The following is a 23,254-nucleotide window of genomic DNA, read 5'->3' as shown; positions in this document are numbered from 1 at the left end:
AAAGAATTTCAAGTAGAGGATTTTTATACTGAAAAGTGAAGGTGTGTCAAGCGCCATTAAGGGAATTTCAACATTTGGTTTTAGATGAAAAGTCAGGGCCGTTTCCAATCTGAAGCGATGACAGTTTGGAGGCAGCGGGGCACATTTTTGGGTCGTCTCCGCCCCTGCCTCAATTTCCCGACCCTGCAAATTGAGGAGTGGGCTTTTAGAGCGTCTTGGCCCCGTATTGTCATGTGTCTCTGTAGCCAAGGCCTTTGGGCCTGGGCGGTTCTGCTTTCTTCCTGGAGGTGTGGAAAGGTGAGTCACTAACCCTGCCTCTCGCCCACATCCTGGGTTCACGAGGAAAAGCCACTTCTGGGGATCCCGTGGGCTTGTTCTAGGTCTGAAGGAGCATGCTGACTCATGCCTCTGCGAGGACCCTCTGGCCCGCCTGCCTCCTCCAGGTGGGGCACCTCGTATGGGGGAAGGGCTTCAGTTACCGAAGTAGGTGACTGTCCAGTCTTGAGAAGGGTTTTACCCTCCCCCTTACCACTCCCCACCCCCCCACCCCCACTGCCCCCCAAGTATGCTAGCTTTCAGTTTATCTGGTTCTTTCTTGGAGCTGTCCAAACAATTGAATGTTTGTCCTGGCTGTAAAATCTCTTCGTATGTTGCCTTTGTATTGAGCCATTTCAGTTTCTGGCGCTGCTAAGAGAAGGGAAATCCAAATTAGGAAACCATCGGTGAGTGAACCAGGCCGCAGCCTTGGAAGCAGACAGGTAGGGGTGCTCAGGGATGGAGTGGAGGCTGGTACCCTCATTCGGGAAGTGCTTGCGAGCGCCTGCCTGGTGTGTGGGGGAGGGGTCAGTAGTGGGCAGGGGCGGCTGGAATAAAGAACAGACTCAGATTTCAGGGGCTCATGGCCCCAGACTGAGCACAGAGCGGCCTTAAGTGTCCATGGCCTTGTGGCCAAAAGGCCATCGTTTCTGCCCAGGGAAAGGGCCAGGAACAGCCTCTCAGCGTGTATGATGTTTGAGCTGCCCCTGATGAACGAGTAGGAGTTTGCCCAAGGACGGGAGTTTCGCAGCAGGACCAGCTTGTGCAGATTCAGAGTTAGGTCAGGCCTGGGTGTTTTTACAGCACAGGATCTCTCTTGGGAGAGTTTGATGAAAGGAGGGGGTTGCGCTACTCCCCCAACCCTTGTGTACGGCACCTCCAAATGTCTATGCTAGGGATCTGGGGTGCAGATAGAGGACACAAGCCCTGTTTCCTCAAGGAGCATTTGTCCATCGGGATAGGTCTGGTTAGGCTGCAGTAACAAGCCTCCGGAGAGGTTGGTAACAGGTTTATTTATAACTCATTCAGAGTCCACTCTGGGCCCGGGTGACTCTCCAGGGCTGGGGGCCTCCCTGGGTGTGGCCTCCCTGGGGACGCTCAGCACTGGTCCTCTGCATCTCGGCATCTCTCATATTCTCAGCACCATGGCCAGGTGGTTCTTCGTTTCAGGGGCTGTTCTGTACATTGTAGGGCCTCTGCCTTCTACGTGCCAGGCGCACTTGCCCCAGGTGTGACAATCAAAAATGCCTTCAGGTGTTGCTAAATGTCCCCTAGAGGGCAAAATTGCCCTGGTTGAGAACCACTCCTAAGCTGAAAGTCTTTTTAATAAAAAGTCTTTTAAAAAAAAGTCCTCTTTTTTTCCCCCTGGTTCCCAGACTCTCTTCACAGCCACCCAGCCAGGTTTCTCTCCAAGAGTGCATCTGGGATGGCTTTGGGGGCCATCTCTGCCCACATGCTCCCACAGTTTCTGAGCAATAGAAGGATAGGCTGGAGAGCCGAGCACCAGCCATCGAATGGTTCTATTTGTTTAGTGCACATTTCCTTGGCCAAAGCAAGCCACGTAGCTGTGCCTAGCCTGGTGAGTGTGTGTGTGTCCAAGGGAGTGAGTGCCCAGGAGGAGAACTGTCATACTGGTGGACACCATTAATGTCCACCTTACTAGCTGTTAGCCTAGTAGGGGTCGGCAGCCCAGAGCCAGGCAGCCTCAATGTCAGTGCACCGTGCTGGGTGTGGGGGCTCCAAGGAGGGTGGGAGCCCAGGAGGGACCCTCAGGAGCTGACCTGGGCTGTGGGTTAGGTGGTGATGTTGGCGTGGCATTTGGGGCCGTGGGACCAGAGTGTGCGTCCATGCACAGGTGAGAGAGGAGGCCTGGCCGCCCATTCGGGGAGCCCCGAGTCCTCAGGAGACATTTCGAGGACCCTGCCTTCTGCTGGCCGGGGAGAGATGGGGGTGTGGGGGGTTTGCCTGCTGGCCTCATAGAGCTAAAGGGCGTTATTCGGGGCTCCTGAAATCTGGTAATTACCAAGCTGGCTGGGGTGCGAGTGATGCCTGGCTTCGCACTTACATAATTACACACTTCCCATCTCCAAGTGGTTTTTAGCTCTGGGGCAGGTGCAGCTCCTTTCTCCATGCCCACTGGGGGTGGTGGGGGAAGTCCCTGTTTCCGGGTCGATCCCTTCTGCTGTGAGATCGCTGCCAGGCCACCTGGTCGGGCTCCCTCCGCAGCGGGGTTCTCCAGCCTCTGCCATGCCTGAGGGGGGAGGCCGGTGGCTGTGGCCGCACCCGTTGTGAGAAAGCGTTTCTTGCTGAACCCGAGGGGCCCCCTTTTTGGCAAACTTCGCTCTTCTTTGGCCGCTGCTCTCTTCTCTCGGAGCTTCTGGAATTCTCCCAGCTATCCCAGGACTTTTCTTTCCTTGTTGGGCAGAGGGCACCTCTGATGACCCCTCTGATGACACCCCATTGCTGATTTTTCTCCCTTGCTTCTGCTTCTCTTGCCTGTAGCCCTGTGTCTTATACCTGCCCTGGAAAGGTCTGGAAGGATTTGAAATTCCCCAGGAGTATGCTCTCCTTGGATGTCTGGGGACGGAGGTCCCTTTTGCAAAGCAGATTCTCCCTTCATTCGATAGCCAGCTTTTGGGAAAGCAAGCTTATGAGTGGTGAGGTAGGCTTGCGTCCAAAACTTAGGAATCCAATATTTATCAAGGAAATGACAGTTTTAGGTTTTCTTGAGGGATTTTCTTGAGGTACAGGTTTTAGGTAAAATTCTTTTATTATTTTTTATTGTTACGTTTTCCTATAATTTTAGAAGTATTCATAGTATCTATGCTCCTTGTCGAAAATTTAGAAACTACCAGAAAATAAAAAGAAGCGCACATCGCTTTACCGCTGTGGTGTGTGCGTGCTAAGTCGCTTCGGTCTTGTCCGACTTTTTGCGACCCTATGGACGGTAGTCCACCAGGCTTCTCTGTCTGTGGGATTCTCCAGACAAGAATACTGGAGTGGGTTGCCATGCCCTCCTCCAGGGGATCTTCCCCACCCAGGGATCGAATCCATGTTTCTTACATTTCCTGCTTTGGCAGGCGGGTTCTTTATAGCTAGCGCCACCTTAACGTTCCAGTTCCCTCCGTATCTGTTTCTCAGACACCCAAGTAGTTAAGTGGCTTAGACATCCAGTTAACTGGATGCTCTGGTGCCTGACAGGCCCTGGAGAGGGTGACAGGGCAGCTTCCCTTTGAGCAGCACTGGGAAGCTTTTCTAGATAAATCCTGAGCTCCTCTATTCCACTTCATCAACTGGTTGATTGACCCGTGTCTACATCAGGCATTTCTATGCCAGACCTTGGAATGCTGGCAACTGTTTTGTTTTTAATTGAAAACGTGCAGTTCTCTAGTTTGGGGGCATGCCTTAGACACATATGGCACAAAACTCAAGAAATGCATGAGGCTGCACAGCGAGGAGGAGGTCTCCTCCCCTTACCTCTCAGACACCTCTGTCCTTGCTCTTGACCGGAGGCTGGGCCACAACTGTTTTCTGGTTCTTTTAGATTCGTTCTGCGTGGCACAAGCATGCCAGGATGTTGTTCTGAACCCAAGTAACCACGTGCGGCCGAGGGTTTGCATCTTGCTTTCTGATAGCAGTATCTTGGAAAGAATGCAGGCCTTCCGGGGCCTGGAGCACTTCCTCGTTCTTTTAAACTGCTGCATAGTATTCCTTTGACCGCATGCCATTTGTTAGCAGCCCCTCTTGGGGGCTGAGGCGCTGTGGGCTTTTGCTCTCTCGGGCAGTGTGGCAGTTAACATTTGCAGCCCCACACGCTTTGCTTGTGTCTGTGGGGCGAGGCCACGGGGTTTTCAGGAGGAGCAGTTTACTCAATTGGCAGCAGGCTTGCTTTGTCTTCCCTTCTCTCACTCCCGTCTCCCTCCCTCCCTCCTGCCCTGCCTCCTCCCGCTTCTCCTTTGGTGTCACAATTTAATTTCTGAACTTTCTGGTTAGGACCAGATTTCGGGAGCCTGCTGCTTGGGAAACGAGGCTATTGATACCTTTGTTCTGCAGAAATTCCAGGTGCAGAAGTCTGAACCCCCGCAGGCTTAGAACTTGTTCTCCCAAGTGTGAGGCAGTAGGACGTGGTTTTCCGCTCGCCTCCTTAGGCCCCCCTGTTACGCCTGAGGCCCTGGGGCACGGAGACGAGACTTGCCCCCTTGGTGCCTCTGAACCAGCTGTGCCGTGACCATGCAGTGTGGGAGACCGGCTGCTCTCTGGAGGCGGCCAGGTCTCAGCTTGCTGGTCAGAGTAATGGGCGATCACTGTGCAAGGCACTACGAGCGCTCATTGGGCCTTCCCTCCTCACACCGTGAGCATGTGTGGTGTCCGTGTGGCTGGGTGCACGTGGAAAGGGGAGCTGAGCCCACTCTCTCCTGCTAGAAGCGCCGTTTATCCTGTTTCTGACGCTTTGAGCTGCAGAGAAGCTGTGCCGGCTCCTGGGAGCTCAGCCCCACTTGAGGCTTTCAGTCTGTCCCCAAGACCACTTTTTTTGTTGTGGTTTGTTTCTTTTATTTTATGTGTTCCATCTGTTTTCAAAGTTGGAGTCCTGTTTGTTTTTTAGGACGGGGGAGGAGGGTGGGAACCTTCTGGGCTATGTGATGTGGACCGATTGGAAGTGACCGCAGCAGCTGGCTTCCTAAGGACATGAGAGCTGCATGCTGGGGTAATTTGGATGCGGAGAGAATTCCCTCGGAGGGAGAAGCCAGGCTGGGCCGGCGCCTGGCAGAAACCCCGTCCACCTGGCACGCGTCATGTGCACGGGAGCCCGTCTCCTCCAGGCTGTCCGTCTGTCTGTCTGGAGTCTCGTCACCTGAGGCTTCTTTCTCCCTCAGCTGTTGGAGGTTTCCATCCAGGCTGGGGGCAGGGGCTGAGCCGGGCGAGGAGACTAAGAGCCTAACCTGGCCAGTCACAGTCACGCGGCAAGTGACGGTAGCAAGTTACTGTTCCTGGTGCTTCTGGGGCGCCAGGACCGTCGGGGATGGAGGCGGGGACACTGGGACTCAGAAAGGAACGCCCGGGTTGCGAGCCGATGCCTGAGGCGGCGCAGGTGCCGCGTGACACCATCCGTGCCCCTCCCGTGGGCCCTGGTGGCCCAGGGCGGTGCTGCCATGTCCAGCCTGACCCCTCGTGAAATCAGGGAGACAGATGGACTTCGGCTGTTGTTCCTTCCAGGACTGCAGAGCAGCTGGCAGTGGGGACCCCGAAAGCATCAGGCGCTGTGGTTTTCAGCTGGGGTTGCTCAGGGCTCCGGGCCCTGGGAGGTGCCGTGGGTGGAGGGGTGGCCCGGCAGGCGTGTCCCGCCGTGTGGCTCGGTCACCCCTCTGCTGCATCTTACCATCTCACGTGGGGGCCTCCTCGTGCGTTGCTGCTCGGTGCCTGGTGCTTGGAAGGCACTGGGCAATGCTTGTGGGAGCCGTTAAATGACAGATTCCAGGATTGGCAGGTGTCCCCTCCGCTGTGCTGTGTGAGGTGATGGGTCTGCTCGCCGTGGCCCAGAGGTTTCCCCAGGGCTTTGTGCCTCCCTCAGGCAGTGAGCCCCTTGGCAATGCGAGCCATGACTGTTTCATTTGGATTTTCCCCTGCGGGCCAGGCCGGGCACAGGAACCAACCTCATGTGATGAAGTTCAGGGGGCATCTGGATCCTGGGCAGGTGCAGTTAGTGAACTTGACCCCGACCCTGCTCCAAGGAGGCAATGTGGGTGAGGGAACCCCAGATCCTGACCTTGCCTGGTCACAGCCTCCTCTGAGCATCAGGGGGGTGGGATGGGGGGGACCCCAGCCTCTCTTCTCAGGAAAGTGCACACAGGCCTGGCTGTTGTGGTGTCTGTGGTCCACGTGGGCTCCTCCCCGCAGGTGACAGCCCGCTGCTGCTCCATAACCACAGACTGGGAAGGAAGGGTGCCCCAAGTTCACCCTGCATACACGGGCGGGGAGAGGGTGTCGCGAGTCAGGGAAGGCTTCCCGGGAGGGTGTCTGTCGGAACCGAGTCCGAAGGGCTGGGATGGAGAGTGAGGCCTGGGCTTAGAGTTGCCAGCCGATCCTGTGCGCCCCGAACTGCTTGCAGTAAGGAATGTGGGTGGGCGAGTCAGCAGGGAGCCTTTGTGTGCTTCTGTGGGGATCCGGACCCCAACCCCGGCTCAATGAGTGGGGCAAGTCAGGGGACACGGTCCTGGATTATGGGGGAGACGTCAGGGGCAGGGGAACAAGGTCCAGGCCTCGGAGGATACTGGTGAGGACGGTGGTGGTTGAACCAGGGTCAGAGGGTGGGCGGGGTGTCAGGGGGGCTGAGATGGCCAGCGATGGATTAGCAGTAGGGCAGGACTGGAGGGCCCAGGGGCCTGGTCCTTGTGGGAGGGTGGGTGGGCTGCAGTGGGACGGGCTGAGGCAGACCTGGGGGTGCCCGGGAGGGAGTGGGGTTGGGTAGTTGGCTTAAGGCCATCGGTGGGCGGAAGGTCTTCTTGGGGTGGTTCAGGCTGGAGCTGTGCCCAAGAGGCCCAGGCTCCGGGATTGGAGTGGGGGACGGCTGGCTGTGGGCCAGATGGGCAGGTGCCAGCCAGCCTCCTCTGGGCACCCAGCCTTCTCTCTCAGCCAGAAGGTGGCTCCGAGGACTGGCTGGGAGTTCATAAGCATCCCCCTCGAGAGCAAGGTCATCCCGGGGACCACGGCCTGAGAGGTGCAGCTGCCGCCCTGCCTCCAGCTGGCTGTGGTGGAGGTGCTGGAAGGGTACTTACTCCCTGCTGGAGTAACCTGTGTTTTCTTTGATTTTCTCCACAGGAAGCGAGGCATAGAAGTCGTGCAGGTGAGTACAGACCGTGCCCTCGCCGCTGTGCAGGTGGAAGGGCCTGCAGCACTTACCTTTCCTGCTCTCGGAGGAGTCTGGGTGCTTGGCCTCTCTCCACTTGCTCTTGTTTTAACTTCTCTTTCTGTGGAATTGACATGCTTGCTGCCCAGGGTGGACAGGAGTTGGGGCTGGCTGTCTGGTGGGGGTTGAGGAATTGCTGTGCTTTGTCGGTGGGGGAGCTGTGGGACCCTGGGTCAGGGTGGGGAGCGTGAGGGGGCATAGCCCCACGTCCCGGTCCTGGGTGCTGTTGTGACCCGTCTGTGCCATCCTCAGGGGAACTCCAGCCCCTGGGTATCTGCCTCAGCTGTTAGCCCTCTGGGGATGAGCCTTCTTCTACCTGGACCATTCTTGTATCATGACCCAAGTGGTGTCATCTCCATAGACCTTTCTTCTCCCCGCCCCAGGGTGCGTCCCCTCCCCCTTGTCAGTCCTTCTCTGCTCTCAGTGGCCGCATCTGATCTTCGAGATGTTCCCCTGGCCCCTGGGGCATGAACTGAGTCAGCAGAGACTCCTGACCCCCTGTGTTGCCTCACTTTGGGTTGGACTTGGATCACGAGGTCACTGGGGCTTCCCTGATGGCTCTGCAGTAAAGAACCTGCCTGCAATGCAGGATTCGCAGGAAATGCTTGTTCGATTCTTGGGTCAGGAAGATCTTCAGGAGGAGGAAATGGCAACCCACTCCAGTATTCTTGCCTGGAGAACCCCATGGACAGAGGAGCCTGGCGGGCTACAATCCCTGGCGTTGTAAAGAGTTGGACATGACGGAGCACACACACATACACACACGCGAGATGAGCTCATTAGCTGGAGAAGGAAGGATAGTTGGAGAGAGAAGCTCGCCTGGGGTGTGGAGCTTGCCCTGTGGGCCCCAAATGGATGACAAGCTCGGACAGCAGCAGTGATGCCAGGAGGCTGGGTCTGTCTGAGAGTGGGGAGGGGTGGAGACATGCCAGGGGTGCCTGCTGGCCAGCTCCGTTTGTCCTGGCAGTTATGACTTGTGGGGGGATGGAAGGGGGCCATTTTTCTCTGCGGGGACATGAAGATGCCCTCAGACCCTTCATGAGGGGCAGGCTGTGATGTTTGCACCAGAGGTTCTGCCTGGCACCTAACAGGTAGTTGGTGAGTCCCGAGGGTATCCTGGTTGGGCTCCCTGTCCCTGCCCAGGGTGAGTCTGCCTGTGTGTGCAGCTTGGCTGGTGGCCCTTCTTCCACCTGGGGCTGCAGAGAGGAGAACCCAGACTAGGGCTGCATCGGGGCTGATGGGAGCCTGCCCACCCTCTAGAATATCTGAGGAAGGCTTTTATACAGCCTGCTGAGAAGTTCTCAGAATCCACCTTGTTAACTTCGGCCCCCATCCCCCTCCCCACACCTGGCAGGTTCAGGGGGTGGTGCCCTCAAGCCGCTCTGCCCCTGGGACCCACGGGGTGGGCGGTGGGTGGGGTGGGGCTGGGCGCCTCTGTCTGGCTGCTGTGGTGTCCGGCTGCTGAGTTCTTCCTCCTGGCCTCCCTCTTCATAGCTTGTGGGTTGAACTTGTCACCCTGAGGCTGAGGTTTGTTTTGGAAGAGGAGGTCGTTTCTGGAAGCTTCTCAGCAGCTGTGTGTTTTTCATCCTGCCTCATCTAGGCTCTGCTGTTCCATGATCTGCGATGAACTCTTCTGTGGACCTCAGTTTCTCCATTCGTCGAAAGGGGGAGGTCCAAAGGATACTCAAAAGTAATGCTTTGAGTGCCGTTTTTGATTGATTAGTAGTGCCTGCCGGAGGATTTTAAAGTCTGTGAATGGCTGAGGACAGGGGTGGATTGGTAATGCCTGCCCGGGGTCCAGCAGCGGGCAGAGCAGGTGCAGCTGTATTCATGTCCTTCTGGAGCCTGGTGTCTCCTGCTCCAGGACACTTTGGCTTAATTTCATCTCTTAGTCATCTTTGATGGTTTCCTTGGAAGCCCCCTGATCCTTTGTAGATGCTGCTGTACTCACCACCAAAGCCTAGACCCGTAGCTGAAGCTATAGCTGGAGGTCACTGTGAAGGGCCAGGTACTTCCTGGAGGCTAACTACAGCCTCCATCAGGGTCCATGCGGAAATTTCTCTCAGGAGCCGTTTTTAGAGGCAATGAATTCATGTGCTCACAAACAGTCGCTGCTTAAAAGGTGAAGAAGTAAGCTCTGTCCCCAGTACCTGATCCCTGTTCATACCAGATCCCAGACTATAACCCAGTGCGATGCCACCTCTCCCATGGGAACGGACAGGAGGGGGGCAGGCGGAGGGAGCCCCTGGAGCTTCAGGGTGTGAGGGCCAACTCAGGGGTCAGTGTGTTTGCTTTGCATGGCTTGCCGGGAAGACCAAGACCTTTAATCCATTTAGTCTCTGGGTGGAATGGGAAACTGGAGCCATTGTTTTAGAATGTACCAGGCAGAAGAAGAGTTGTGAAATCTTTCTTGATGGGTCTGCTGTTCATTTGGGCGATGACTTAGGGGGAGGAAGTGGCGGCTGGGGACCAGCACGAAGGCAGGCTGGATGCTTTCCACGCCAGCATCTAAAAAAAACCCACCACGACGCCTCTCTGTTCACCTCCTCCTGGCATCCCTGTGTGTTTGGAGAACTTGAAATTTCAGGATACAGAGTAAAAACTCTTTGAAGAAATTGGAAACCAAGCCACTTGGCTTTTTTTTTGTTTCCAAAATCAGCCAAGCCTCTGTGCAGCAGACCCCAGGCTGGTGGGCCCCTGGATGCTGGTGATGGATGTTTGCCAGTCACTGGGTGGCAGTGATTGAAGAGGAAGCAGCAGAGTGAGCACGCCACAGCTGCCACTCAGCATTTCCCGTGTCAAGTGCTCTGAAGGGCACGGTCCCACTTTGTGCAGCCACCCAGTGATGTGAATGGTGTTTTCACATCCATTTTAGAGATTAGGAAACTGAGGCTCAGAATTTTCCCCTCAAGGAACTGAATTGGTTAAGTTTGTGGAGTTGAATTTCAGTGCGGTTGATTTGTCTGTAAAGCCCATGGTTTTTGTGATAACTGGGTCTCTCCTGCATGTTTATAGATTGCTCTGCATACTACATGCTTTTATACCTGTTGTTACCTGGGCTTTGGCTCCTGTTAATATTTTTTAAAAAAAAGGATGTTGGGACCTGGGTTCAGGAACCAAGAGTGTAAAATGGTGGTGAGACCTGCACTGTGGGTCCTGGTCACAGGAGTTGTTCTTCCGGCTGTTGAACAGCAGTAGTAACACTATGAGCGCTAACATTGTTGGGCAACACTGTCTACCAGGCAGTGATGCCATTTGCTAGAAGGAAGCATTTGTGTGTGACCTCTCCAAGGTGGGGCTGGGAACACACTGATGACAGTCAGCCTTGCAGACCCTCGGCCTTCTCATCTGTTCGTTCCCACAGCTGATGTCATGGCTTTTGGTTCTTCCACATTCCGGCCGACATTTCGTATCCTCTGTCTTTTCAATTTTAGACATTTCAGTTCGTGTACTTCGGTATGACCTTGTGATTTCCATTTTCATCTCCCTCAAAATTAATGATGCTCAATACTTCTTCATGTCCTTCTTGTCCATCCGTGTATATCTTCTGTGAAGTGTCTATTCAAATCTTTTGCCCACTTAAAAGTTGTTTTTTTTTTTTTTAAATTTTAGGAACTCTTTCTATATTCTAGGTACAAGTCCTTAGATGCAGAAAAAACGTTTGACAAAGTCCAGCGTCTACTCAGCATAAAATCCTAAGCAGTCTAGTGCAAGGAAACTTCCCCAGTCTGATAAAGGGCATTGTGCAAAAATTCTACAGCTCATATCATATGTAATGGTGAAAAAATAAACTTTTCTCCCTGGGTCGGGAATGGTGAAAAAACATTCCCTCCCCCTGGGTTGGGAAGATCCCCTGGAGAAGGAAATGGCATTCTTGCCTGGAGAATTCCATGGACAGAGCAGCCTGGCAGGCTACAGTCCATGGGATCACAGAGTCGGACACGACTGAGCGGCTGATGTTTTCACTACTTATATCCAATATTATATTGCAGGTCCTAACTAGCGCAGTAAGAACAAGAGGAGAAACAAATGGCATCCAGATTGGAAAAAAATAAATTGAGTTTTGATAATAAATTACTGTAATTCTTGCCATATAATTCTGAAGGAATTCAGAGAATTTGCTATGGTAAATCTCTTTCCATCTTTCTATTTATTTGACTAGGTGGTTTCAGCACTATAAAATTTGAAAAATGGAGATAGAATTGATAATAAACTCTGCTTTATTCTGGCAGTAGGTAATAGTCATCTGTGGGTTTGTGAAATAATTTAAAAGCATTACCATTCATCTCTGCTAAGATTTATTTCTAATAAAGTTTAATTTTTATGATTATTACCTATATAGATTTATATTTCTGCTGTATTGATCAATTATGTGCTAATAGTAGTTGTAATAATAATTCAATCCAGAAGAAAAATTTTGACGGTTAGAGCTTTATGGTTACGTGAAATTAAAAATTGACATTTATATACATTTTTCTTTTTTGTCTCATGGTATGGTAGACTAATCAATGAAAAAGGCCTTCAAACATGAAATACACTGAAAGTAGAAATGTCTCAGGGATGTGGATTGGAAATTGGAGTTTGAGGAGGCAGAAGGAGCCTTGCTATCTTTCCAAGTGTTTAAGAAGCGTCCAATTCTGTAATTTTAAGATGGATGACGGTGGATCTTGAATTGCTATGGTATTTAGAATTCCACTGGGTCCATTTGAAAGAGACACAGTAACAGTTTTATTTTGAAATGTTAATATTTACAATATGTTGGAAATTACATCCTCTACAAGTATTTAAACTTACGATGAGAAATTTAGATGTCAGCTTGAAAATGTACAAATAGATACAGAGTTTTAAACATTTATTTTGGGGGGTTTGGATTGAAGGCCCATGCTTTAGAGTGTTACCCCGTTTGCTTCCCAGAACCAGGCCCTGAGGCGTATACAGCCCCAGAGAGGGGGGTCAGCAGCCCGGCTCTCAGGCCATCAGAGGCCCTGCTCCGAGGGGGGCCACTCGGACTCTGGGGTCCGGGCCTCCGCTGAGACTCAGAAAGGCCTTGGCAGTGGGCTTGTCTGCAGGCTAACTGGCCTCCCCTAACTGGGTCTATTAGGCCAAGAGATGCTTGATAATAATGAACGCCTGCCGTTACCTGCTCAGGAAGCCTGAGAAGCCCCAGGTGAGCCCAGTCCAGCAGGGCTGGGAGGACTGGGAGTCCTGCCCTGTGATCAGTGCTGGGACTCAGCTAGAGCACAGGTGGGAGAGTAGGACAAGAGGCCGGCCACCCCCGTGTCCTCAGGGGGTGCCTGTCGTGATGGTGATGGTCGCAGGTCCCTGTTTGCCTCAGTTTCCCCCCTGCACTGTTGTAACGAGGGCGCTGGATACACAGACCCCGTTGACTCCTCCATTTCAGGTGTTGACAGGTGGCCTCACTGAACCAATGAGCGTGAAGTGAAGTGAAAGTCGTTCAGTCGTGTCTGGCTCTTTGCGACCCCTCAGACTGTACAGTCCATGGATTTCTCCAGGCCAGAATACTGGAGTGGGTAGTCTTTCCCTTCTCCCGGGGATCTTCCCAGCCCAGGGATTGAACTCAGGTCTCCTGCATTACAGGCGAATTCTTTACCTGCTGAGCCACAGGGGAAGCCCCAGTGAGCGTGAGGGTCCCTCATAGCCGGCAAATGCTGGTTGGGAAGACTGCCCCTCTCCCCCGCCCCTCACAACAGGATTCAGCAAACCTTTCCCTGCTGGGTCACAGGCTGTGGGTGCTGGGGACTCGCATGGGCCCAGGCCACATCCCTTCAGCTCTCTGAAGCCTACCGTTGGCATTCAGAGCCAAAGAGGGTAGGGATCGTGGGCACAGACTGTAGGCACAGGCATGGAGGAGGGTCCTTCCCACACTTTTGTAAATCAGGAAGGCTTCCTGGAGGAAGGCAGGGTGAGCCTGGCTAGTGGCGATGAGCCTCGTCCACCTGACAGAGCCTGGCTGAGAGGTAGGGTTAAGCCCACAGCCCCTTCTGCTCCCGGAACATCTAGGTATTGAGTGACCTAGGGCTGAGCACAGCACGTCGTCATGGCCTTTCCACTCAGTGAACCTTTGTTGGGAGAAAACATGCCGCGACACTTGAGTCATCTGTGGCCTGGGGCTGAAACATCAGCCTTGCAAGATGCTCTTCCAGGGAACATTTTTCACTCTGACCTGATCCATGGGGAAGGCTTGGGAGGGAAGCTGGTGAGTTTTCCGTCCCTGGACCCCATCTCCCTTTTCAAGGGCAACCCTGAATTTAGTGGAAGAAGTTGTGGTGGGAATATCGTGCCTATGTGGTCCCACCCACCTTCAGCCCCAGCATCCTCAGGAAAATGTATTTTGCATCCCACCGTCTGCCCCGCCAGGTTCCAGGATCTGTCTTTCACCAGTTATTTTCAAAGTGCAGGGGGGAGCAGGAGATGGCTGTTAGCAGGAGAGGGGTTGGAGTCTTATTTTAAAATGCAAATAAGCAAGCTGTAAGTGTGAGAAGGACAGTTGCTGATTCTAGATTCATGATCCTCCTTCCAAATTCCTTGAGAATTCAGATATTACAAAACCCCCCGTCTCTGGAGCAGCCGCTCCTTCTCAAGCAGGTTGAGGAAGTAAATATGTTTTCCCAGCTTGCAGGAGTGAAGGGCGGGTGGCAGGTTCTTCCTGGAGGTTTCTCCAGAGTTGTTGCTGCTTGAGATGTTGGAGCTCTTTGTGTGTCCTTTCCCTTTTTCTGCACAAACCATTCTGGGCAGGAGGTTGGGCGGCAGAAGAAGCAGCAGAAGGGAAAGACTAAGAAAGAGAGATTGATGCCAAGGTCAGGCCATGTGCCCAGGGCACATGGAGGACTGGGTGCTGGGCATCTGGAGTCAAAGGGGTACCGTGACAGTGGTCCCAAGCTCACGGGCAAGCCTGGAGGGTGGGAGGACTTGTCTGTGCCTTCATGGGGTCTGTGAGGACACGGGGGGCAGTGGGCATGGAAAGAGGGGAGTGGGCAGGGACTGGGGAAGCCCTAATGGGGAAGTTGAGGCTTCTGGATACAGGATAAACCAGGCGCAGGTGTGGATGGGGAGGTGAAGTATTTGAATGTCATTCCGGGCAGGAAGCACAGCCTGTACAAGGAGCCTGGGGCTGGGAGAGGGGGTCGTTTGTCTGCTGGTGGAGTGGTTTGAAAGCACCGAGGCCTTGGCCACAAAGGAGTTGGCAAGCAGTTAGGTCAGAGAGGGTTGGTAGAGCCAGAGGAGGGCCAGGTGAGCTGTTGGTGGGCCGCTGGGTCAGGGAGCATCAAAGGGCTTCTCCGTGGGAGAGGTGATGGGGGAGGGTCCCGCTGGGAGGACACATGGTGGAGGGGGGCGATTAGACATGGCCAGACTGGAGGGGGAAGAGCTGGATCTTCTGGTCAGAGGCTGGGGCCAGGGCTTATCGAGGGTGCTGGGGTCCAGCCAGAACAGACGCAGTAGTGGATGGCAGGGAAGACAGATGGCAGGGTGTGGTGCCTGGGTGTGTGTGTGTGGGGGTGCCAGAGAGTGAGGGGGTCAGTCCTTAGACTTGGGGGGGGGTGTGGGCGGTGCAAGAGGTGGAGCCGTGGGAAGGGGTTGCTGGTTCAGACAGTTGAGCTCAATGCCGGCTGCTCAGGTCAGCAGCCCCTCTCCCACGGAGAGCTGGGAGGGGTCATATGGCTGGGAGAGTGGTGTGCTTGCCTCCAAGGATTAGAGTTGCGGAATTCTCCATTCAGCTTTAAAAAAAAAAAAAAAAGTATGTTATTTAGTTAATAGTTTCACATGATTTATGATTCACATGATTCAAAAATTGTTTTAAAAAGCATGGAGTTAAAGGTGTCCAGTGATTAATCCCTAGCTGGGTTTCCTTCGCCACCCACACTCTCTCCAGGGTGGCCCAGCTGGCTGACCTTGGCGCCTCCTGGTTTTATTTCCAGGTAATTGGGGCCCAGGTAGGGTTGGACACCTGTGAACATCCTTCCTTCCACCTGCTCCCTCTGCTGGATCCTCTGGAACCCCGTGTAAGGGGCGTGGGGAATATCAGTTGCCTTGGTGTTTCTTGGAGTCACCCAACTGGCCAGCTCCTCATGGGCAGGGACTTCCTGAAGGCCACCTGAGTATGACCCCGACCTCTGACAGCAGACCCCAGCACCTCTGGGGAGAGTGGCCATGGGACTGGGAAGTTGGTTCCACACGGGATGTTTCCACATGGCCAATAAGGCCATTGTTGGGATATACGTGGTGCCAGAGAAGACCCTTGAGAGTCCCTTGGACGGCAAGGAGATCAAACCAGTCAGTCCTAAAGGAAATCAACCCTGAATATTCATTGGAAGGACTGACGATGAAGCTGAAGCTCCAGTACTTTGGCCACCTGATGCGAAGAGCCAACTCATTGGAAAAGACCCCAATGCTGGGAAAGATTGAAGGCGGGAGAAGGGGATGACAGAGGATGAAATGGTTGGATGGCATCACCAACTCAATGGACACGAGTTTGAGTAAACTTCAGGAGTTGGTGAGGGACAGGGAGGCCTGGCGTGCTACAGTCCATGGGGTTGCAGAGTTGGACATGACCTAGCAACTGAACAGACTGCAATTGTTCTTGGCTGAGCACAGTCTCCCGTGGAGCCAAGAGGTCTGGGTCTGAGTTGCCATTGTGTTTTCTGATTGTGTGTGACCTCAATTTCCTCATCTTTGGAATGGGATGACCCTTAGCACACAGGACCTAAGATGCCTAATAGAAGCTCAAGGATTATGGGCTTATTTTCCCTTATCCTTGAGGGAACAGTGTGGTTTGGGTGTCTGTGTGGTGGGGAGGAGGCTACAGGTTAAGCTGTGCTGCTTAGAAAAATATGTTGTCTTGTTCAAAAGCGTGGGATTTTTGTCCCCTCGCCTAAGTTAACACTTTTGGGTTTTTAACTGTTGTGGATTTTTAACTTAATTCCTTTTTAAAAGATAGATTTTGTTGTTAAAAATTTGAGACAGATATTTGTATCATTTTCAAAACACTGAAAATTATTTTTATTCTCATTTTACTTAACATACATTTAACGAACGGAGTTACACTCATTTATCTGTAAGCATGATTATCAAAAGTGTTTCTTTTTTAATATATAATCATGATACACGGGGCTGGGGAAGCATGTGTTGGGGTCTGAGCGTGTCAGATGTTTTTAGTAGCCATGAGACAGAGACCACATTTTGGAGGGCAGCGTGGGAAAATGTTCACAAGTCGATGTAAGTGCTGTCAACGTCTGCTGAATGGTTTCAGTTCTGCCAGTTTTATTTTTATTCTTGAGCTTTTCAGGCTTGCTGTTACAAATAGAAACCATCTCCGGCATCAGAGCAGTCCTGTGTGGCTTCAGAGGGCTGTGAACCTCAGTTCTGGGGTGTTCTTTCCTGGCCTTTGACTTGCTGAGTCAACTTGCGTAAATCCTTTAAATAGAAAGCACTCCAGTCAGGGAAGCTGGGCTCTGGGGGAGCCAGCCCCTCCACACTGCTCCACAAGTTGGGGTTCCGTCTCCTGGTCCCTCTGCCGTTGGCTGGCTTTCTGATTTCTCTGGCCACTTTGGGGATGTAACAAGCACATAAAAGCAAAGAGACGCAAGGAGGAACATGGGGAAATAGGAAGGGGTTAAAAGGGTTAGAGAGAGCCAGAAGCTAAGATTCCACTTTGAAAGTAGCCACCTGTTTCAAGGTTGTTCTGGAGTGAAGTTGTCTATAGTGTTACTCAAAAGTGTGATCCACCAGCCATGGGCCGTTGCCTGGGATTGGGTTAGAGTGCCAGCCTGGAGCTGCTGAACCCGAATCTGCATCCCTCATTGAGCAGAATGCACATTACAGTTGCAGAAGCTCCAGTGCAAACAAGTGGCTCCCATTTGAGTTGGGGAGGAGGTGCCTCCTGGGGCTGAGGCTCTGTGAGATGGTGAATTGACATGAAGATCCGAGGCGCACAACTGGCCGTGGGGAAGCAGGAGTGGAGACGGGCGTTGTCTTCTGCTCAGTCTCACAGACCACAGAGCATCCTTGCATCTAAGAAGCTGGCATCTCCCTCTCCAGCTCCCTCCCCAATCTCATGTTTCTGTTTATGGGGTTAGACCCATTCCCTGCTCCCCCAGGGGACCTCCTTCCCCCAAGCTGGAGCTGCCTGTGGACCTGTCATCCTGGGCCAGACCCTGCCGTCTCTGAGAAGGGCAGCACCGGGCCCCATGTGTGCTCTGGGTTTGCTGAACTGAGCTGAGAACTTGCTATTTGGGAAACTCATGTGACCCAGCAGAGTAGGGAGGGGAGTATAGGGCATCTCTGTGTACCTGTCGCTCAGCTTGGTGTCCATGACCTCCTGGCTAGTATCACTTCCAGGAGACCTTGTTCCCACTGGATGGTCTGAAGCCAGTCTCATCATTCTGTCAACTCATCTGTGAATGTGTCTCTGCAAAGTAAGGACCAGCCCTTATTCTTAACCTCTGGGCGGGCCGTTCAGGGGTGGGTTGGGGTGCTGCCAGGTGGTGGGTCTGGTCCCTGCACTGTGGCAGTTCCCTGGCCTCTGGGAGGCGAGTGGAGGCAGCGCTGTCTTCCTTCTGACCTCCGGGCCGAGGTTGCCTGTTAGAAATCTAAGATGTGGGTTTTCCCTGGTGGTCCAGTGGTGAAGATTTTGCCTTCTAATGCAGGGGGTGCGGGTTCAGTCCTTGGTTGGGGAGCTTAGATTCCACATGCCTCGTGGCCCCCAAAAAACAAAACATAAAACAGAAGCAGTATTTTAACACATTCAATAAAGACTTTAAAAATGGTCCACATCAAAAAAAAAAAAAAATCTTAAAGTCTTGGATGTGTGTGAATTGATTGGGTCCCAGGAATTGTTCAAATTGGTGCCTCCCTAGGAGTGTTCATTATAGGGAGTGAGAAAGTGAAAAGAAAGTGAAAGTCGCTCAATCATGTCCAGTTCTTTGCAACCCTACGGGGACTATAGCCCGCCAGGCTCCTCTGTCCATGGAATTTCCCAGGCAAGAATACTGGAGTGGATTGCCATTTCCTTCTCCAGGGCATTTTCCCAAACCAGGGATTGAACCCATGCGTTGCAGGCGGATTCTTTACTGTCTGAGCCACCAGGGTGGGGGAGTTGTTCAAAGCAATGTGGACACAGCGTCACTGCGTTCTGGGAAGTTCTCTCAGCGCTTATGTACGTTAACTAATTTAATCCCTACAACAATCCAGAGAAGGACTGTTATTAGCACTATTATTAGCTTTATTTGATGGATAAACTTTTTTTTTTTGGTTTGTGTTCTGTTTTTGGCTGTGCCTTGCAGCTTGCAGGATCTTAGTTGCATAACCAGGGATTGAACCCGGGCCATGGCAGTGAAAGCACAGAATCCTAACCACTGGACTACCAGGAAATTCCCAACGGATCAACTTTTATTCTCCATGCTTTACAGCCGAGGAAACCGAGTCCAGGAGAGCTTGCCCAGCCTTGCAGCTGGCACGAGGCAGAGCTGAGCCAGCTTGCTGGCGCTCTGGTCCCTCTCTTAACCTCCACACCCCACTGCTGGTTGTGTGTCTTTTCTGAAACCAGTGCTTCCTGGCAGCTCCTTTGCCCCAGTGTCTTGCTCTCTTCTGCTCTGATGCGTCTGATGCCCACGTGCTCTTTCTCAGACAAGTCCCATCTCGTCACAGCATGGCTGAAGTGCCCAGGCTACAGGGGAAGACCCTTCCTTGGAGGGGTCCATGAAGCCCTTGGCGGTTGGTTCCTACTCCAGGACTCCAACCCGGGCCACACCCTCAGGTACACCCCAGCGCACCCTGTGCAGACCCTTAGCCTGCTCCTCCGTGTATCCTGTCCCGGCCTGCCTTACCCCTCCTCCTGTTCAGTCTCTTGCAGACACTCCTTCATCTGTGTGACCAAGCTCACAGCTACTGGCTCCTCAAAGCCTTCATGGACCACCCCCCAGGCCTAGAGAGCCTCTCCCTTATCTCTGCCCACCTCCGCCCTGTGGTCCCAACCTCGTAGGCACAGAAGCTCCCATTTCATGGCGTAATTACATATCTGGCAGCTTTTCCTTTTCTCCAGAGATTCCTTAATGCCGTGGACCATGTCTTCTGGGGGCTGTGCCAGCCTGGCACGCAGTCTGGCTTGCAGATACTACTTATCAAGGAATCTTTGAAAGCCAGTGGAAAATAATTCAGTAACATAGAAATACGTGAAATAGAAAAATTCCCTATCATCTTATTCTCCAGAAATAAGCACTGCTAACTATTCCATTTTTTTTTCTCCCTATATATGCCTGTACTAACTTGTTATTGTTCAGTCTTCAAGTCGTGTCTGACTCTCTGCGACCCAGTGGACAGCAGCATTCCAGGCCTCCCTGTCTCCTAGTATCTCCCGGAGTTTGTCCCCCTCCTTTTTTTCTCTTTTCATTCCCTAACGCCGAAGTAAAAATCTTTTAATGCATTTGAAGTTGGGATGTGAACATTTAATGTGCCTTTGAGTGGAGGAAGTAGTGTGATAACGTATTTGTACGCTGTGGAGGGCTCTTCACCTGGGCTTGATGGTGTGTGAAGGCTGAGGCTAGCTGAGAAGGCTTGTTTGTTTTTTTTTTTCTTTTTCCAGTAACAGGCTGCTGTATCACAGGGCACCACTTTGAAAGGTCAGAAAGTATACGTAAACCAGAGAATTCCCCCTTACACTCATGAAGCACTAATTTGTTTTTACTTGTTTGCCATTTTAACTATTCCCAGAAAGAGAAAGCTGGGGCTGTTCTCTTTACTTTCGTAGCCTAGGGATGTTCCTGCCTTTTAGTGCTCTGTCTGCTTCACACTCTGTCTCTTTCCCTGAAGGACAGGTTAGTAAGACCGGATTAAATCAAGGCTGAGGAATGGAGGAGGATTAATGCTAACGGTCAAGCCCGCTGCTGTGAGGGTACACCGGGGCGGTTCTGAGGTTCCTGGTAGTGAGAGCAGGCAAGGAAGTGAGATTGGCGGCCAAGGAGGAGGAGAGCTCTGAGTCCCTGGAGGGGAGTAGAAAGCCATGCAGAGGACTGACCCTTCCTTCCTAAAATGTTGAAGAACCTCGTCAGTGTCACAAATAGGAAATTTTTCTCTTGCCCTGGACAGAAAGGGGAATTAAAGAAAAGCAGAAGTTTGGTGTCCTGAGTACATGCTCCATGAGTCCCTGGCACAGGGTCATTGTCCTTTTTGGGGGGGCTCTCCTGGACCCCACTCTCCACTCCCTCTGCCTGGCCAGTGCCCATTCTCCAGCACCCTGTCCACCTGCAGCTTCATTCTGGAGCCATCAGGATTGGCATTCAGCTGCCAGTAGCAGGTTGAAAATAACAGTGGCTTAAAATATATTTATTTCAATCTTTTTGGCACCAGGGACCGGTTTCGTGGAAGACAGTTTTTCCACAGACTTGGGGGGAGGGGGGGTGCGGATGGTTTGGGGGTGATTCAAGCACATTCTATTTATGGCACAGTCTGTTTCTAATCTGCTGCTGCTGCTGATCTGTCAGGAAGTACTGGTCCATGGCCCAGAGGTTGGGGACCCCGGGCTAAAATGAAATACTGGATACAATCCTATGGAAAAATCCTAACAAACTCTTTTGGCCAACTCAATACCATGTTTATTTCTCTCCATGTCAAAGAAGCTGGATGTAGGCACCTAGGGCTGGTGTGGGGGCTCCATAAAGTTGCCCAGAACCCTTTTCCCTTTGTGCCACACCATCCTCTGCTCTGACTTTTAGGCTCTGGCTCACCTCCTTGCTGAAAATGGCTGCTGGGGCTTCTGCCATTTCGTTTACATTCCAGGCTGTAGGAAAGTGGTCAGGGAGGAGGGCACCCCGCCTCGTACCTGAGTCAGTTTTCCCTCGGTGACCTCCACAGAAGTCCCACGTTACACTGCTGCCTATATCGCCTGGGTCAGAAGTGTTCTAACAGGCACTCGATCCTGGCGGCCTTCTTGCTGGGCATGCTGTCACCTCGCATGAACTTGGAGAAGAGAGTGGGCCTGGATGTTGGGCTGCAGCTAGCTCTGCCAGCACGCTCAGGCTCTGGAATTAGTTACCCTCAAACTGGACAAGTTACCCTCAAAGAGACATTGACAAAAAGGCAGTACAGTAAGTCCCCCACATACAAATGAGTTCTATTCCAAGAGAGTCCGACACAGTTAACCTAGGTACCCAACTAACATAATCGGCTGTATAGTACTGTACTGGAACAGGCTGATAATTCTTTTTGCACAAATAATACATAAAAAAACAAAAGTAAAAACAACATTGTTAATCTTACAGTACACTAGTACAGTACAACAGCTGGCATAGAGGGGCTGGCATCGAGTGAACAGGCAAGAAGAGGTACTGGCGGGAGGAGGCAGAGGAGGTGGGAGATGGTGGAGCTGAAGGATCGTCCACAATAGGAGCTGAGGGCCAGCTATGTTTCACTCAGGTCTGATGTTGATGGAATGCATGCTCGTATCTCTGAGAGTTCACAACTTGAAGGTTCATACGTAAGGGACTTACTGTAGTACAGGAGCCAGCCTCAGGGAGTTGTGAGACTGAGCTAGTGCCGCCAGGGAACACCGCAGAGCCTGGTACGCAGCCATCCTTGGAAGCAGCTGTTCGGTATTATTTACTAGCACTCTCATCCTCATCGTCCTTGGGGCCCGTGGAAATTAATACAAGTCTGAATGTTGTGCAGGTGAGCGACTGGGTTGGTAGATGAGCCAAAATAGAAGGATCTCTCTTGTTTGATTTGTTATCACAAGTAAAGAAAGAGACAAGAAGCTAGAAATATCTACAGTGTAAGTTCCATTCATCTGGTTTGCTTAGAACAGGGCTGACAGAGATATTTTTCCTGCTGGGGTCCTGTGGGGTCTCTGCTCGGGGTGCCATCCTGGACATGGCAGCCCAAGGTATCTCCTTGGTGCTGGGATGGGGTGTCCTCTGAGGTTGGAGCTGAGTTTGCCCTGGCTAGGGGCAGGCTGACTTACTTCCTTTCTCTAGATCTCCTTGCATTTAGCTGTCATCGGGTGAAGGCATCACCTCTGAGGCGTGCTAACTCCTGACCGCCCCCCCGCCCCCAGATTCCCCAACCCTGCGTGCTAGCTGGGGGAAGCCCCAGGAGGCATGCATACCGCTGAGATTTCATGGCTGTCCCAAAGTTTGTCAACCCAGAGATACAGCTTGGCTCCCTTTCAGCCACCCCAACCTCGAGAAGGCCCCTGGGAACCCCTGTGGTCCCTGCGCCTCTCTCCCAAGGTCTCTGATGGTCCTGTATGAGTGACAGGCAGGGGCCACCCTTCCAGGGACCCAGTGGGTCTGGCTTCCCTGTCCCCGTTCCCCGCAGGCCGGTTTTCCAGACCGACGAGCCGCCCGAGTCTTGTTCTCTTTGAACGTTCTCAAGTGCCCTCAGAGCATACCCTATAAGGAGATTCCAGCTCACACTGTGGCCCAGGAACTTGGCGTGGAGCGGGGCTCGCTCACCACTTCCACAGAAGCCCCTTGGGAGGTGCTCCGTGGTCCAGTGGGAGTGGGAGGGTGGTGGCCTTCATCAGGTGTCCCGGGGGGATCATTTAGGGCCACCAGCCTGGGCACATGGGCAGCGATCAGCCAGGGAGATTGCTCCGGAGCTCTGAGATGCTCACAGAATGATTCCCACAGTGCCCCGATGTCTCTGCGCTGGGCCTCCGTGAACCAGCCCGGGCTGCCGCAGCGATAGTCTAGGCCTTGCCTGCGTTCCCACTTGCCCGGCGAGAGCACCGAGGTTCAAGTGGGCGGAGGGTCTTTACCCTGTGCCGTCCAGAGGGTGGGCCGCAGAGCTGGGACTGGATTCCAGGGAGCGCAGTGGCAAAGCCAGCGCCTGCTCTGTTCTCCTTGCCTCCCCTGGACTGAGAACTCAGTGACAGGCCCCACCCCCTAGTCCGACCAGCTCCTCCCCTCTGTAGCTGTGCAGCCCTAGGCAAGTGGCAAAACCTCTCTGAGGCTCAGCTACCAGATGATGAATGTGATGAGACCAGAGTAGGTAGGAAGGCCTTGGCTGCAGGAGAGCCGTGAG

The 23,254-nt window shown here is 52.8% G+C and overlaps 1 protein-coding gene across 2 annotated transcripts in view; it reads left to right on the top strand.

Annotated features, from left to right (window-relative positions):
- The window catches only part of ITPK1 (inositol-tetrakisphosphate 1-kinase), a 163,558-nt gene that overhangs the window by 31,702 nt on the left and 108,602 nt on the right, over nt 1-23,254 (top strand). The window contains exon 3 of one of the 2 annotated variants that reach the window (XM_027520674.1): nt 7,132-7,156. The exons of the other annotated variant lie outside the window; for it this stretch is intronic. Coding sequence (XP_027376475.1) covers nt 7,132-7,156 — 25 coding nt within the window. The remainder of the gene's footprint in view (nt 1-7,131; nt 7,157-23,254) is intronic. 2 annotated transcript variants of the gene reach the window in all.

Source organism: Bos indicus x Bos taurus, chromosome 21, assembly GCF_003369695.1.
Source record: "Bos indicus x Bos taurus breed Angus x Brahman F1 hybrid chromosome 21, Bos_hybrid_MaternalHap_v2.0, whole genome shotgun sequence".
Taxonomy (NCBI): domain Eukaryota; kingdom Metazoa; phylum Chordata; class Mammalia; order Artiodactyla; family Bovidae; genus Bos; species Bos indicus x Bos taurus.
The sequence above is the reverse complement of the archived record's forward strand: the minus strand, read 5'-3'. Positions and strand labels throughout refer to the sequence as shown.